The sequence below is a fragment of the Arachis hypogaea genome, chromosome 9 (genome assembly GCF_003086295.3).
Source record: "Arachis hypogaea cultivar Tifrunner chromosome 9, arahy.Tifrunner.gnm2.J5K5, whole genome shotgun sequence".
Classification (NCBI taxonomy): domain Eukaryota; kingdom Viridiplantae; phylum Streptophyta; class Magnoliopsida; order Fabales; family Fabaceae; genus Arachis; species Arachis hypogaea.
In genome coordinates this window covers 77550378-77567398 of record NC_092044.1, presented here as the reverse complement: position 1 = coordinate 77567398, position 17021 = coordinate 77550378, and the positions used below count along the sequence as shown (strand labels likewise).

The window sequence follows — 17021 nt, the reverse complement described above, 5'->3', positions numbered from 1 at the left end:
CCCAAACTAAGCATGTAAAGCCCTTAAGAAGCTTCAAACAGATTCTTAGGCTCCCGGGGTAACAAGTGTCAGAGCAGATCCCAGGATCACAAATCTTGCTTTTACACCCATCCTTGTCGGGATCTGTATTTTTCCAACTGGGTGATAAGTAATTTGAATTCTCACTGCAGCCACCAAACAGCTTCCTAAACCCATTCAGTTGAGCTTTACACCAATCTTTGCGTTTAAACTTAAAGCTTTCAACCATGATGAACCTTGCAGGACAATTCTTACCACTGGCCATCTTCCTCTTACTCTTAATGTTACAAAGAGTTCTAAGTTGACCATCCGTCTCCAGTAGCCCATATTCAAGTGGAATTAGAAAGCTAAGGGATATGAATTTTATCCACTTGAATGTTGTGAAGGATGATGGCAACTTAGGGGGAGGTATTTTTAATGAAATTGCAAGCTCCACTCCCTCGTGCTCTTCTCTGATAATTACCACCTCTTTGTAAACTTCTTCAATTTCAACCTCTTCCTCTTGGTAGCTTTCTTCCAATTCAATCTCCTCTTCATTGCTTTCTAAGGGCATAGGAGGTTGTGCTCCTTCTTCTTGAATCTCCATCTCTTGATCAACCTCTTCCAAGTCTTCAACTGTGATATGCCTTGGAGGTTGTACACCCTCCTCAGCATCAATTTCAAACATCTTGGAAGAGGGTTCTATGACTGGACTTTCCCATGGAGGTTCTGCATCTCCTAAGTCTTCAACCACTTCTTCTTCTTCAATAATTCCGGCTTCCTCCACTGGTTCCAGTACAAAGTCATGCTCCGTACTGTTTACTGGAGATTCTAGTATCTCGTTCATGCTACGTTCTTCATTAGATTGTCCACATGAAGCCATGGGGGTCCCTTGAGTGTCCGAACGTCCGGAAGGTAATTGACTTATTGCTTGCTCCAATTGATGAAGGGTTGCATGAAATTGATCTACTATTTCCTTGAAAGGATCCCTTGACTCTTGCTCCTCCTTGATGATTACCTTTCCATGACAACTTCCTTTAATTACTCCTTCACCTTCAAGAGTCTCTTTTACCTTCACCTTTAGTGCCTTCTCTAGCTTCTTCATGGACGTTTGGGGTGGATAGGAGGGTTCATTTGTTCGGAGAAGGGGTTCATGGTAGGAAGGTGGTTCATCTTGATAATGATAAGAAGATGGTGTATATTGAGGTGGTGGTTCTGCATATGGTTCATTTGGCTCATAAGATGGTTGGTATGGTGGGTACGGGTTAGGATCGTATGAGGGTGTTTGGTGGTAAGGGGCTCGTGAGTATGGTGGTCCAAAGCTATGTTGATGGGGCTCATAGGCGTATGGTGGTTGTTGTTGATAATCAGAAGAATGTTCACCATAGTCATTGCCTTGATATGCATCACATAACGGTTGTTGATAGTCCATTGGAGGTGGTTGTTGCCATGAGGGTTGATTAAATCCTTGTGGCTCCTCCCATCTTTGATTGTTCCAACCTTGATGCCTGTTCTCATTATAATCTCCTCTTCCTGCAACATAGTTGTAACCAGACTTATAGCCAAAGGGGTGAGAGTTCATAGTAGTAGAAGAAAATAAAGTTATCCTTATCAATTGTGATGAGAATTGGATTTTTCTCCCACTTTGTTAACCTCTAACTATGAAGGTAAGTCAAGTGAATGAATTAATTCGAATCCTCAAGTCCTAGTCTTTCCTTGGGAAAATTTAGAGTTATTGGATCTCGAATCAATTCTTGAAGAATTCCAATTTTCAATCAACAATGAGTTTGATAACTCAAGAGTCACCAATTAATCAACCAAAGCCAAAAGGTAGAAAAATCTAAATTATTTATATCATAAACAAAAGAAACAAATCATAGATCTAAAAATATCTCAAATTATATTTAAATAAGAAAATCAATCCAAACATGGAACATTGAAAATAAATAAATGCAAAGAATATTGAACCTGAGATGCAGAAGAAATATTCATAATCCTAATAAAAATCCTAATCCTAATCCTAAGAGAGAGGAGAGAACCTCTCTCTCTAAAAACTACATCTAATCCTAAAATTATGAATTATCAGAGCATGATCATGAATGGATGCATTCTCCCACTTTATAGCCTCTAATCTGTGTTTTCTAGGCCGAGAACTGGGTCAGAAACAACCAGAATTCGCTGGTTGCAAATTCAAACACGATGATTTTCGCCATTGCGATGCGGCCGCATGGATGACGTGTTCGCGTCACCTATTGTCAGAGCAACTATGGAATATTATATATCAAATAGAAGCCCCAGACGTTAACTTTCCAAAGCAACTGGAACCGCATCGTTTGGACCTCTGTAGCTAAAGTTATAGCTGTTTGAGTGCGAAGAGGTCAGGCTGGACAGCTTAGCAATTTCTCCAACTTCTTGTATACCTTCCACTTTTGCATGCTTCCTTTCTATCCTCTAAGCCATTTCTGCCCTGTAATCTCTGAAATCACTTAACACACATATCAAGGCATCTAATGGTAATAAGAGAGGATTAAATATAGGGAACTTAAGGCCAAAGAAGCATGTTTTCAATCAAAGCACATAATTAGGAAGGCAAATGTAAAACCATGCAAATAGTATGAATAAGTGGGTAAAGAGTTGATAAAATCCACTCAATTGAGCACAAGATAAACCATAAAATAGTGGTTTATCAATAGGCTATGACATATGGATTCTTACCCTCGCGTTGTGCTAACGCGGCTCCCACCGCATATTTTGAAGCATCGCACATTATTTCGAACGGCCGACTCCAATCTGGCCTTCTTACGATAGGAGCTTGTGTTAATGCTACTTTAAGCTTGTCGAAAGCTTCCATGCACTCCTTGCTTAGATCAAACTTAATATCCTTTTGCAATAGTCGAGATAGAGGCAATGCTACCTTGCTAAAGTCCTTGATAAATCTCCGGTAAAATCCTGCATGTCCAAGGAATGAACAGACTTCCCTCTCGGAAAAGGGGTAAGGCAAGCTAGAGATAACATTGATTTTTGCCGGATCTACGGAAATACCTTCTTTGGAAACAATATGTCCTAAAACAATGCCTTGCCTAACCATGAAATGGCACTTTTCAAAATTTCAGACAAGGTTTGATTTAGTGCATCTTTCCAAAACTTTTTCAAGATTATCCAAGCAATGATCAAAAGAATCACCATACACGATGAAATCATCCATGAAAACTTCCATGCATTGCTCTAGAAAATCCGCAAATATGCTCATCATGCACCTTTGGAAAGTTGTTAGTGCATTGCATAAGCTGAATGGCATACGCTTATAGGCATAGATTCCAAAGGGGCAAGTAAATGTTGTTTTTTCTTGGTCTTCTAGAGCAATGTATATTTGGAAGTACCCCGAATAACCATCTAGAAAACAATAATGAGATTTACCGGCTAATCGATCAAGCATTTGGTCGATGAACGGTAGTGGGAAATAATCTTTTCTAGTGGCCGTATTCAACCTTCGGTAGTCGATGCACACCCTCCAAGAGTTTTGCACCCTTGTTGCTATAAGTTTCCCGCTCTCATTCTTGATTGTGGTCACCCCGGATTTCTTTGGCACAACTTGGACCGGGCTCACCCATTCACTATCCGAAATAGGGTAGATGATGTCCGCTTCTAGTAGCCGACTGACCTCTTTTTTCACAACCTCTAGAATGGTAGGGTTGAGTCGCCTTTGAGGTTGTCGAACGGGTCTAGCTCCTTCTTTGAGGAATATTCGGTGCTCGCATACTTGGGGGCTTATTCCCACTAGATCCGCTAAGCTCCACCCTATGGCCCTTTTGTTCTTCCCCAAGATACATAGCAACTTTTCTTCTTGTTGAGGATTTAGTTCCCTTGCAATAATCACAGGGAGCTTGTGGGCTTCATCAAGATATGAGTACTTTAGGTGGGGTGATAGTAGCTTTAATTCTACCTTTTGGTCTTGACTTGAGCTTTGAACTTCCGGATGATCCGGATGGGGTAATGCGTTCACTTCACTTGGATTTTTACTTGTGTCTTCAATCATATGCTTTTCCTCTAACTTTGCAAGATGCACTTCGGCCACAATATTGTCAATTGGGTCACACCGGAATAGAGAATGATTCTCCGGTGGGTGTTTTATTGCTTCTTCTAGGCTAAAACTCACGAGTCTCCCATCTATTTCAAACGAGTAGGTTCCCGAGTAGGCATCTAACTTGAATCTAGAAATCCTCAAAAATGGTCTCCCGAGTAGGATAGATGATGCCCTCTCGGACTCACTTGATGGCATCTCAAGAACGTAAAAATCAATTGGAAACACCAACCCTTTTATATTCACCAATACATCTTCCGCAACACCTGTCACGGTTATTATGCTCTTGTCCGCCAAAACAAATCTTGCCGTTGACCTCTTCAATGGTGGTAGCCTCAATATACGGTAGATGGAAAGAGGCATAATGCTAACGCATGCACCGAGATCACACATACAATCTAGAAATTGAACCCTATCTACGGTACAAGTGACCATGCACGGACCCAGATCATCACACTTCTCGGGTAATGCTCCCATTAAAACAGAAATAGAACTCCCTAATGGAATAGTTTCTAACTCAAGAATTCTATCCTTGTTCATGCATAAATCCTTAAGGAATTTCACATATTTAGGTACTTGATGGATAGCATCAAAGAGGGGGAAGGTTACCTCAACTTTCTTCAACATCTCTACCATTTTGGGGTCAAGTTCCATACGCTTCCTAGCTTTCTTTGCAAGTGTAAGAAATGGAATTGGTTGAGCAATTTCTTCTTCCACGGCTCTCTTATTCTTAGGGACCGCACTTGTTGGTTGAGCCTCTTCATCCTCAACTATGACTTGTGCTTCCTCCTCCTCTTCTATTTCTTCTATCTAGATTCCCTCCTCCTCTTGAGTGATTATGATCGGACTTGGGTCCTTTACCTTCTTCTCTTTCAATTGAGTCCCGGATCTCAAGGTAATGGCATTAATGCCACCTTTGGGATTGGGTTGAAGTTGAGAGGGAATGGCACTAGAATTTAGGGCTTGAGGAGCGGAAGTGGAGGGTGGGTCCATGTGTGCAAGAAGAGCTTGTAGAGTGGATGTAAGACCGGTGAGGCCGAAAGCAAGTGTGGTTTGAAGCTCTTTTTGGCTTTGGAGAATGGTCCGGAGTGTATCATCTTGAGAAGTGGAAGGGTATGTGATTTGAGGGGCTTGTGGTTGGTTGGGTTGAGGTGGTGGTCATTGATGTGGTGGTTGATAAGTTTGGTAGTTTCTTCCTTGATTTTATTGAATGTATGGTTGGCTTTGGGAGTATGGTCGATTTTGTGAGTTGTTGTTCCATCTTTGATTGCCTCCATTGTTGTTGTTGTCCCTACCTCCTTGTTGGTAATTGTCCCTCCATTGGTTGGAGTTGTATCTCCAATTTTGATTAGAATTGCCACCCCCTTGATTGTAGTTTCCTCCTTGTTGAGGATACCCTTGGTTGAAATTGCCGCCTTGTTGGTAGTATCCTTGATTCGGGCGGTCATAAAAGTTGTGGGTAGCCGCCAAGGTGTTGTCTTCTTGACAAATTGGGCACTCGTCCGTGTAGTGGGAATAGCAAGAACAAATGCCACACACTTTTTGGGGGACCAATTGTTGACTATATTGTTGAGGAGGTGGTGGAGGGTGTTGTTGATGAGGTTGTTGTTGACCCAATTGGAGTTGCTTTAGGATGTTTGTCATCTCACCCAAGGATTTGGCAAGAGCGGTGGCCTCGCTACTAGAGGATACTTCATTCACGGTCTTTGGGCGGTTGACTCTCCGTCTAGCATGTCGGTTGGACTCATCCAAGTCGCCAATGAGTTGCCATGCTTCCTCCGCCGTCTTATATTTAGACAAAGAACCATTGCTAGAGGAATCCAAAAGAGTCTATCTTGTTCTCGCATCCCTTGGCATATGTAGCTGAACAACACTTGAGTGTCAATCATGTGGTTGGGGCATGCGTCAAGAAGTTTGCGAAACCTCTCCTAATACTCGCATAGGGGTTTTGTTTCGCCTTGCACAATGCATGAGATCTCCATCCTTAGCTTGTACATCCTTTCTGGGGGCAAGAATTTTTCTAAGAACCCTCTTCTTAGCAAGTCCCAATCAGAAATAACATCACTAGGTAGAGTGTAAAACCACTCTTTAGCTTTATCCTCAAGAGAGAATGGGAAAGCAAACAACCATATAGCAACTTCATCGGATCCCTCCCGTTTAGTTGTTGAGCATATACTATAAAAATCCTCGAGGTGTCGAATAGGATCTTGTGCAGAAAGTCCATGGAACTTAGGTAGGAGGTGAATCAAAGAGGTCTTGAGTTCAAAATTTGCGTTCAAGTTTGGATGAAGCACATGAACGGGTTGAAGAATATAATCCGGTGCACCCGCTTCCTTGAGAGTAACTCTCCTCGGAGCGGCCATAGTGTCGGCACCTAGATCAAAAGAAGAATTGTTAGTAGTATTAACGGAGGGATAGCTAGTGCCTTCTTCGAATGACGGTTCGGAATTCACTTCGGGTAAGGTTTGTGAATTGGTAGGAACCTTTTCACCTTCACCAAAGGTCAACCGCCTCCGAGCTTGCCTAATGTGGAGCAAAGTTCGTTCAATTTCCGGATCAAATGGGGCTAAGCTCGGATTCGGTTGTGAACGCGTCATGCAATGAAGGGAGTGTAAAGCTCATAGCAACAAATGGAATTAGACAAAGATTAATCCTATGCCAATCAAACAAAGAAGCAATCAAGAAAAATGCTATGTACATATTTAGACTAAACAATAACATGGCACACATAAGCAATTCTCCGGCAACGGCGCCATTTTGATGAACGAAATTTTGTATGTCGATATAGAATTTAATAGTGAATACAATCGTGAGTATAGTCTAATCGACACTCAAATCTCACACCAAACAATTCTACAATCTACAATCGAGAGTATTAATCTTCCGAGTCGTCCTCCCTTGGAATTACTATAGAATGCATGTTATTGATTAGGAAGCTTTTGTTGTGGTTTTTGAAGATTGATGTACTAGTTCAAGCTAGCAAAAGTGGATAACAAACAATCAATATTAAAGGACTTGGCCAAGGGTTAACATTGGAAGTTCTATCACTATAGTTTCCTTCAATGATGATAACAATTAAGTCTTGCTTCACTTAGTTGACCTCTAATTATAGAGGATATTCAAGTGAAAGTGACTAGCTTGAGTCACAAGTCCTAGCTTCACCCTAAGGGAGTCTAGCTTTAGTGCACTCCAAACTAATTAGCAATTCTTAATTCTCAATCAACAATTGACATCCACGATTCAAGTTTTTCTAATGGTTCAAACCCTAAGCCAAGTGAAAGACTTTTACTCCATAACTAGTGTTGGCATTTTATCAAACATTTGGTGAGCATTCATAAGAGGCATTATGAAATTGAAATGAAGAATTGAATTTAAGATATCTAAATCACACAATCATCAACAATTGAACAATTACAAGTAATGGATATGAAAGTACCTCAAGTCACTAGTTCCAAATCTAAGTAACAAAGTCAAAGCTAGATCCAAAGTGAGAGGATCAAAGAACACAAATTGAGAATAGGAGAAGAGTAGATCTACTAATTGCATCAAAATAAAAGTGTATTACAATGGATCTCACCAAGAAAATCAAAGGAGAATTGCAATGGAGAATGAAATCCTAGAGAGAGGTTGGAGGTTCTCTCTCTACCCAAAAGGTAACCAACTCTAGGAAAATATCTAAGAAAGTGTCCAAAATGAGTGAATCCCCCAAACCCCTCAATCCTTGGCCCTCTTAAGCTTTTTCCCGCCAAAACTCTTCCCCAAAACAGGGTTTCTAACTGTCTCCACGCGCTGGTCACATGCCTCTTAAAAAATCACGTGTGGCAATCGGCACGTATGCACACAGCACGCGTACGCGTCCCTGGGGCATTTGCAATCCGCGCGTAGGCGTAATGTGCATGGGCGCGTCCATAAGGATCATGTCTTAGCCGCTAAACGCGCCGGCTTGTAGCTTGGCTCCTAGCTTTGGCTCTGATGGCGCAAATCAGCGCGGACGCGCAATGTGCGCGTGCGCGCCGCTGCTGAAGTTTCCAAAGCTCAATTTTCCATGCTCCTCTCCTTTATGCATGCTCCCATTCTCTCCTCCAAGTCATCTGTGCCCTATAAACTCTGAAACCACTTAAGACATGGGTCACGGTATCGAATGGTACTAGAGGAGGATTAAGAATATATCTAATTTAGTGCAAAAGAAGCATGTTTTCATCCATGAGGCAAAATTGGGAAAGGAACACAAAATCATGTATTTTCATATGAATAAGTGCGTAGGATCATTGATAAAACCCTCGAAATCAATACAAGATAAACCCTAAAAATGGGGTTTATCACTTGACATGTCTAGTATAGCCTGACATTTTTCAAGATTAGCTTCAATACCTATTTGAGTTACCATAAAGCCAAGAAACTGACCTCCCCAAACCCCAAAAGCGCATTTATCTCGGTTTAGTCTCATTTGGTAAAGTCGGAGGCACTCAAAGATCTCTTCCAAATCAGTTATCAAGTCGAAATCTTTGCTAAACTTTATCATCATATTATCGATGTAGACTTCCATATTCCTTCTTATCTGCCGCTTAAACACTTTGGCCATCAATCTTTGATAAGTGGTCCCTGTATTTTTCAAACCAAATGGCATTACAATATAACAATATATCCCTTCCAAAGTAATGAAAGCAATTTTATCCTCATCTAGTGGATGCATTGGTAGTTGATTATAACCACTGTAAGCATCTAGGAAGCTTAGTATCTGATATCCTGAAGCAAAATCAATCATGTTATCAATGTTAGATAATGAAAAACAATCATTAGGATAGGATTTATTTAAATCCATATAATCTAGACATATTCGCCATTTTTTCATTGGATTTCTTTACCATTACGACATTTGATAACTATGTCGAATAAGTCAGTTCTCTAATAAATCCAGTATCAAATAGCCTTTGGACTTGCTTCTTGACCTTGATAGCTCATTCTGGGAATATCTTTCGACATATTTGCACTACCAGCTTAACCGTAAATCAATAGCAAGCTGATGGGATATAAATAAAAGATCTATACTTAACATATCAGATGGTACCAATGCAAACATATCTACGTCACCTCTCAAGAAGTTCTGCAATTTTGACTTCAAAGGGAAAGAGAGGATACAGTTAATCATGGTGTACTTATCAACATTATCTCTAATATGGAACTTCTCCAAATTTCCATTGGGTTTTGATCTCAAGTTCTCTTGAATTCGGGACTCCAAATCCACCAGGAAGACTCTAGTGGCTTTCTTAGCTTTATCTTTCAAGGTCAAACTCATCTTATACAATTCAAAGTAGATGCCTTGTCTCCTCTGATAGTAGCAACTCGACCTTCTGTTGTAAAAAATTTCATTACTGCAAATTTTGTTGAAATAAAACCACATAGATCATTAATGTTCTTCCTTTTTAAGATCACATTATATGTCGTAGTCTTTAAGAACTACAAACTCAGCCTGGACGAACAAAAGCACCTTTCCCTGTTGTGAGAAAAAGATCAACCACCCCATTCAACTTGATCACATGATCATCTAAACCAACTAATCCTGAGAGATGTGGCTTTAGGTGCTGATCTTTTAAGCCCAAAGCATCCTAAGCATTTCGAAAAAGTAGATTTGAATCTGTTCCAATGTCAATCAAAATCCTCTTAACAATTCTATTTTCCAACTCTTTTATGATCAGTAATGGCCCATCATCATCTAATGTGGCGTATTGAAAATCTTCAGCTGTGAACTGCACAATGAAAAAGTTTTCCACTATAAGGATTTTCAAGCTGATGGCCTTAATATCTTTCTTGACTACGTTCCTAGACTTTGCTAAGCCATTTTTCCCCACAACCATATTCACCACGACCTAAGCAGTCTCATCTTGAGGTTTTGGGGTCTGGCCATTATAACATGTTCACGAGAATCCCTATGCCTTTTAGAACTTTCACTCCTTAATAGAGTTCTCCTCCTTTTAGACTGGCCAAACGTGATTCAGTTCGTGATCTCCTTTCGGTTTCACGACGGCTCTCTTCAGGCTGAGGAGACACACTTTTGTCCGTTCGAGGTGAGTAGGAACGGTGACAATCATCCTTTTGATGTCGCCCATAGCCTTAGTCAAGAGTTCTTCTTTCGTGACTATCTCAATGGCTTCTCGTTGAATGACTTGGGGATCGTGATTGTCCAGACCACTTCGCAAGTTAGGGCACATCTCTTGCATATCATGGTCTTCTCTTAATCCAACAAAATGACAACCATGTGTTTTGGCTTTAATGCCAACCAAACCCAGAAGGACCTTTGATCTTGATGTTCCCTATCCTTGGGATCAGAAGTAACTTCAGCATATCCATCCTCTCCAACTTTCTTTTCCTTGTTGGATGTTATTGGTTGAATGGTTAATTGTAGTTTGACATCACAATCAGTCATGGTCCCAACATGTTAGGATCTTCAGACTGCGCCAAATGTTTAGGCTAGTAGTAGTGATTTCGTGTTCTAAAGTAGGTAGGGATCCCAATCCAAATCACGTTGGTAACTAGGTTGAGAGGACAACATGCAAAACACTTCAATACCTTAGTCAGTAAGACTTCTCAGGTGATAGTTAATAACGTACATCATTTTCTCGTGTTGCCATTTTACTCTAAAGTTTGGAGAAGCTATCATGTAGCCGTTTTCCAACTTTAATTCTATGATTCAGTAATGTCTTGGGTTATTGCCTTTTGTGACTTTTATTATTCTTCCATTAAGGGTTGCTAAACTTATAACTTCGTATACTCGGTTATTCGATAATAATGAATGATTAGCCTTGTCTATAACAATATCAATAGTTGTTGGTCTGTTAGAAATCCACTCAAACATTCCCATTTTGAAATAGGCCACAACCAATATCAACCTCAAATACTCCATATCCATTTTTTCTTCTTTTTTTTTTCTTTTTTTCCTGTTTGGACTACAGACACCTACTTATTCATCTCTAAAAAATTAGCATGGTACACTCCAGCAACTCAATGGACTTTTGACAAGGTATATGAAAAACTGAAAATAACAAATAAGTACATGGCACTCCCAATTGCCATCAAGGACAACGCAATTTCTCTGGGTCATCAAAACTAAGATCCCTGTCCATAACTCTTTCCTCGTATCTGCAGGTTCTAAATGAAAGAAAAAAACATTACTGAACCTGAGATTGGGGATCCAGTTTCTCATCTTATTTGTGACTCTTTAATTGTCTATCCTTCTTTCCACTTTATCCCTTAAGGAACTTGAACTGGCTAAGGTGGTCAATATGCTGATCGCTGAATCGTGCAGCCTCCAGTAAAGGACCAAAGATCAAATACCTGCATTGAGCGCTTTATGCAATTAGAATTTTTATTATTCTAGTTCTGTTTAAATGTAAATCACAAGAACTGGATATTTTGTCTATTTAAAGAGAATTACACAGTAAAACTAAAAAAAAAAAAAAAGCGAGGGGGAGGTCGGACTGGCCATATCGATTAGATGACAGTATAGTGTATTATAAAAGAATGTACAGAGACAAAAAAAACACAAGTATCAACCACAGCAACATTCATAAACTAGCTAGTGTAAGCAAGAGTTTAGTTGTATAATTGGGCCAATCATGAAGGACAAGAATGTAATGTAACAAACATAAGAGATTGTGTGCCACAACAGCTATCATTTGCATGTTGCAGCAGGTAAACTAACTAAATGCACATATGGAACAAATTAACGAAAGGAAATTAAGACTTTGTGACTTCCGTCTTTTCTCTAATCCCCCACCCCCCAAAAAAAATCTATCCATTTTTATTGTGTTCCGGGTGAAACAGGAGAACAGTGTGGCAGTGCTATATCTAAAATCTGCGAAGAACTGCAATCTTCGTATAAAAAAGAAGCATGCTAACTATCTAGAATCAATAGACTGAGTAATCAGGCAATGGTGCAGAGAGAAACCTTTCTCATCTAAGCTACTTGTTTGCATTGTAAGCTGGAATATATGACTCCAGCATTATTTGGGCTTGAGAAGGTGCTCTAATTTCGACAATCAAATACGTGAACTTCCATTCCTTATCCACTGTATCTTTGAACATCTCAGCAAAGACTTTTCCATGTCCATTCGGACCCCGGATATAGAAATTAACCTGTAACCCGATAGAAAATATTTGTGTGAGAACTGAGGATCATATTACGGATAAAATATATGGTGCTAAATAAGTATCCTGATATCTTCCAACTTTTCTCTCCTTTTCTTTTCATCTTTATGTCCCTCTCCACCATAATTTTTTTAATGAGTTATTGATTCCAGAGATCTATGCAAATAGCCCTCATAAAGTTTCGCAGTCATCTAGAAATTTTAGAAATAAATTTACCAAATGCCAATAACTTTACCTCTACATGCTCAGCACCTTCTTCATCAGTCCATACTCTGTTAGGAATTCTTTGGCGAGCAGCACGGTTTCTACTCTCCTGACCGTAGCCCGTAATTGGGGATCCAATCCTCACCCTAATCTGGTACATGGCAAATCCAGTGAAAGTAAAAAATAGACCAGTAGAGAATTTGCTACTATTTATCATTCAAAATTTAACTTCAAAGGTATACTTTGATTAGCCTGGTATGTGCAAATTTTAACTGAACTTGGCATTTGCAATAATTACTACACACAATAAAATGCATGTGCTGAATTAAGTGTCTGTCAAAAATGTAGAAGGAATCATTCTTCAATTAAGTGTCAAGGGTCATTAATTTAGAACCTTTTGTATACACAGGTTTGGTAAATATAGCATATACAAGTCCTTCACCAAGTCCCAAACACATCAACAACACCTTTACTCTGTATAAATATAAGGGTTTTAAATGACTGATTAAATAGGTATATATGACCAAGATTCTATGTTTATAAATTCCAGATTTTCAACCATCTGATTATACAGCATCAAGGAAAAACCTGTTAACAAAATCGAAACACAAAATCAGACATCTTAAAAGCAAGATCTGCTTGAAAACCTTCCATGAGCTAAGAAACCTTACTATATAGAAATATTTCAGTTGCCCATATATGGCTCCAACAAATGGTGATTTACCGAACTATAAGCTTCTTATTGTGTCCAACTAACAAAATCTTGAGTCCTGATTTTTATATTGGTTCTTTGGCATCGAAATGCATTTTGATATTCACAAAAGGTGATATGGAAGAAAGGAAAGAAATTGTTTTCCATTCACCTGACTGTCATCTTGAATTCTTTTGAGAGCCTTGTTATAGATCTTATACCTGTTATCAAGTTAGGGGAAAATATTGAAGAAAATTAATTGAGATAGATTCAACGTGACTGCGGATAAGATACATTGGAAGGCCAACAATTCAAACAAAAATACCTTAAATTATGATCTTACATAACATAAACTCAGCAAAAAGATTAGACACGTACTCCTTTGGTTCAAATATAAGTTCCTTGAAAACAGCATATCCTGCGGCAGCTGCAATCCCAAGCCCAGCAAGAATGATGACACTGTAGGATGCACCCTCCACAAATGTCACTGGCTTCTCCGGAATATTATATGTTGGAGCACTATACGGATCTTCAACATTTGTTATCTCCTTTTTGGTCTATAAAAAAAGGGAAATGATAAATATATCTATATTACGGTCCTTAATATTACTGTGTATTGCATGTTCGGGAACTCCTTTTTTACCCATCGAAAAGTTGTTTTAAAAAGTTTCAGCTTGTTTAGGTGATTCAGCAAAAACAGCTTAAGAAGCTTTATTTCCCCCAATTTTAAGCTGATTTAAGCATACACATGGAACGGTGGAAGAAAAAGCTAAAATTTGAGCAGAGCTTCTTGTATAGTATACACATTATTGTGATTTTACCTGACTTACCTCCAGTATCAAAGCAAACATTATATAATATACAAATAATTACTCCATACACTTTTAGTTACATTGAAACTTTTTATTTTTGTACAATACCAGAAAGAAAATAATGTTAAAAATCATGATCAACCAAACATTAATGAATTCTCTCATAACCAACTATACAGGAGAAAAAAATGATTATTTAATAAAACAATCATTGAAATAAAGATTAATCATTAAGCTTTACCACAGCAAAGAAGGTATAAGATACAGCCATTTCATGATACTGAAACAAACAAAAAAGAAAACACTTAAGATCAATTGAGTCTAGCCATGGGTTAAACATTGTTGGTAATTAAATCAATTTGTCAAAGTTGTGAAATAGATGACATGAGCCGGAAGTTCTTCAAATTGTGGACAAAGCTTGCTGCCTTTAACAAGTCAAAGTGAAAACCAAGTTAAAAACCTATAGTCAACCAAAATCACCACCTAACTTCACACTTAGTGATTAAGGAAATTAGCAAATCAAGCCTATAAACAGGCATCATATTTAAAGGTATCATTCAATTGAAGTTCATAAGTTAATGGACTTAGTTGAGAGTCTTCACTTCCTCGCTATTATGAGAGTATAATAGAAGGTAAAGATATTGCTTATTATTGTAGTGTTATTCTTCTTACTAGTATATTATGTTATTGTTGAGAGAAATTATATTAAGATTATGTTGTATTCTGTATTGAGGTGTCTATATGAGTAACTGATCATGGCAAATTAATTGTTGGATGTTAAACTTACAAATGTCATTGCCAAAGAAGCACTAATGCAGCATAAAGTGGAAAATTAAAATAACTAAGATTAAAACATCGTAAAATAATAAATTATTGAAACCTACTACGTCCCTAACCTTTCAAACAAGTAAATAAATAAATAAATAATATTTAAAATAAAAAAGCTCTACATTCAAACCTCATCAGTATTTCGCCTTGTTCTTCTGCCTGATTCATCTGATGCTTTGGAAGACATCGACCTAGCAAAGGAAGAAGCAATGGAGGTTGATTTAGCATGGTCCTCTCGGATTCTGATTCCGGATTCTCCTGCAAAAAGAAAAAAAAAAGCATTGATTGATAACAGAAACATTAAGTATCCAGCAAAACAAAAAGGCATAATTAAATTCTAGGGTTTTAACGTGGTGGCACCAAGGAACCGCAGGAAAGCAAGGGTTCCGGCGGCGCGGCGAGTGATGACGCCGCGCGCTCCGGCGGGCGGTGGGGGAGCAGCGGCGGGGAGGAGCTTGTTGGTAGGTCGGGAAGCATTGTGGGCCCAGGACGAACGGTTGGAGCAGATCCTGCGAAACATCGTACTTGGTCGGAGGTTGCGGCGGAGAGAGAGAGACGGAAGGAGACTCTCCTCGACTTCACAGTGTGTTATGTTGTTCGTGAAAAGGAAAGGAAGGAAGGGGTTTCAAGAGGGTTTGGAAGTTGGGAGGTGGGACTTTTATCACTTGTTCCAAAACGGCACCGTGTCGCTTATTTAATTTTTTAAAAACCGAACCAATAATTAAATCGATTAAATTATTGATTTACTGATTTATTAGTGGAATGATATGTAAATAAAAATATAAAATAGACAAAACTCTAAAATTAAAATTTAAAATATATATTCTACTAATATTTTAAATACAATTAAATTTCAATAAATTATAATTCAATTATTATTAAATAAGTATATAAAATTCTAATATTTTTTATGGTAAAGATTCTTTAAATTTATTTTTATATCAAAGTATTTTATATTTATTATATTATTATTATATACTATATGTATTTATTAAAAAATAATATTAATAAATATCATATAATCATAAAAAATTATATTATAATCAATAAAAATATTTCATATTTTTTATTTATACATATTTAAAAATATTTATATTAATAATTATGAATAATTAAAAATATAATTAATTCAAATATAAGTGAATATAAAATTAAAATAATATCTAACAAATTATTGTGAGATTTTACTATATAATTAATAATTAGCATATGAAATAACGAAAAATAACATAACTTAATGGTAAGAGGATTATGTAGTACAAGGAGGATCCAGTTTTAAATTACATTTTTATTAATTTTAAAATTTTCTCTTGAACAGTTTAGTTGGACCAGTTTTTTACCAATATTTATCGATTCTAACCGATTTTCACCAACTTAATCGGTTCTTACCAATTCTTGACCTTAAACGGTCTTTAGGCTGGACTAGACCAATTAGAGTCTAATTTACTGATTTTTCAGTCAAAACGATCGGTTTAATCTGTTTTTACAACTATGGTACCAACTATTGTTATCCAATAAAAAATTATAATTATTTTCATTTATCTCCTTTAACTTTTAGGTTTAATTTTTTTTAAAATTTATATTAATATTTTTTGGAGTAAATTATTATTTTTATCTATAAATTTAAAATGCTGATAAATTTACTTACGAAAAAATAAAACTGATTTTATATTCAAGAAAAATAAATTTCAATTGACAAAACTATGATAATCTTAAAAATTATCGAAATTTTTTAAACTATCTCTACTAACTTACTCAACTCCACTTCCAATCTCCAATTCTTCACCACCATCATTCCAATCTTTAATTATTTTCCATCATTACCAAATTCTTTTTTCTTCGAACCCTCATCTTCAGCTACTAACATTTCAATTGTTGTCACCACCACAAGCTTATCTTCGATAATGTTCAGTAAATCAAACAAATTCATATTCTATAATCATCATCATTTCAAAAAAAAATACATCAATAGTTATGCATAAGTATTGTTTTGGTCCCTCACGTTGAGGGTCGGAATCGAACCCGTCCCTGATCTAATTTTCGATTTAGAATCGTACTTAACGTTTTTTTTCGTATTAAAATCGTTCTTTTTTTTGGACAAAAATACCCTTCCTCTCTCCCCCCCACCCCCACCCACCTCGGTCTCCCCTCCCCCTCCTCCTCCCCTTCCCCGGTCCTCCCTCCCCCTCCCCTTCCCCTCCCCTTCTCACCTCCCCCTCCCCCTCCCCTCCCACCACCACCAACCCACCCCCAACCCCAGTCT

The 17021-nt window shown here is 37.9% G+C and overlaps 1 protein-coding gene across 1 annotated transcript; it reads right to left on the bottom strand.

The window, feature by feature from the left end:
• Positions 1–10960: 10960 nt before the first annotated feature.
• LOC112711069 (probable mitochondrial import inner membrane translocase subunit TIM21) lies at positions 10961–15425 on the bottom strand. Its single transcript, XM_025763619.3, has 7 exons — positions 15119–15425; positions 14889–15016; positions 13497–13675; positions 13291–13339; positions 12459–12578; positions 12024–12211; positions 10961–11410 (listed from the first exon to the last, which is right to left on the bottom strand). The coding sequence occupies exons 1-6, from the start codon at positions 15276–15278 to the stop codon at positions 12038–12040; spliced, it is 810 nt and encodes a 269-aa protein (XP_025619404.1). The 5' UTR covers positions 15279–15425; the 3' UTR covers positions 10961–11410; positions 12024–12037.
• Positions 15426–17021: the final 1596 nt, after the last annotated feature.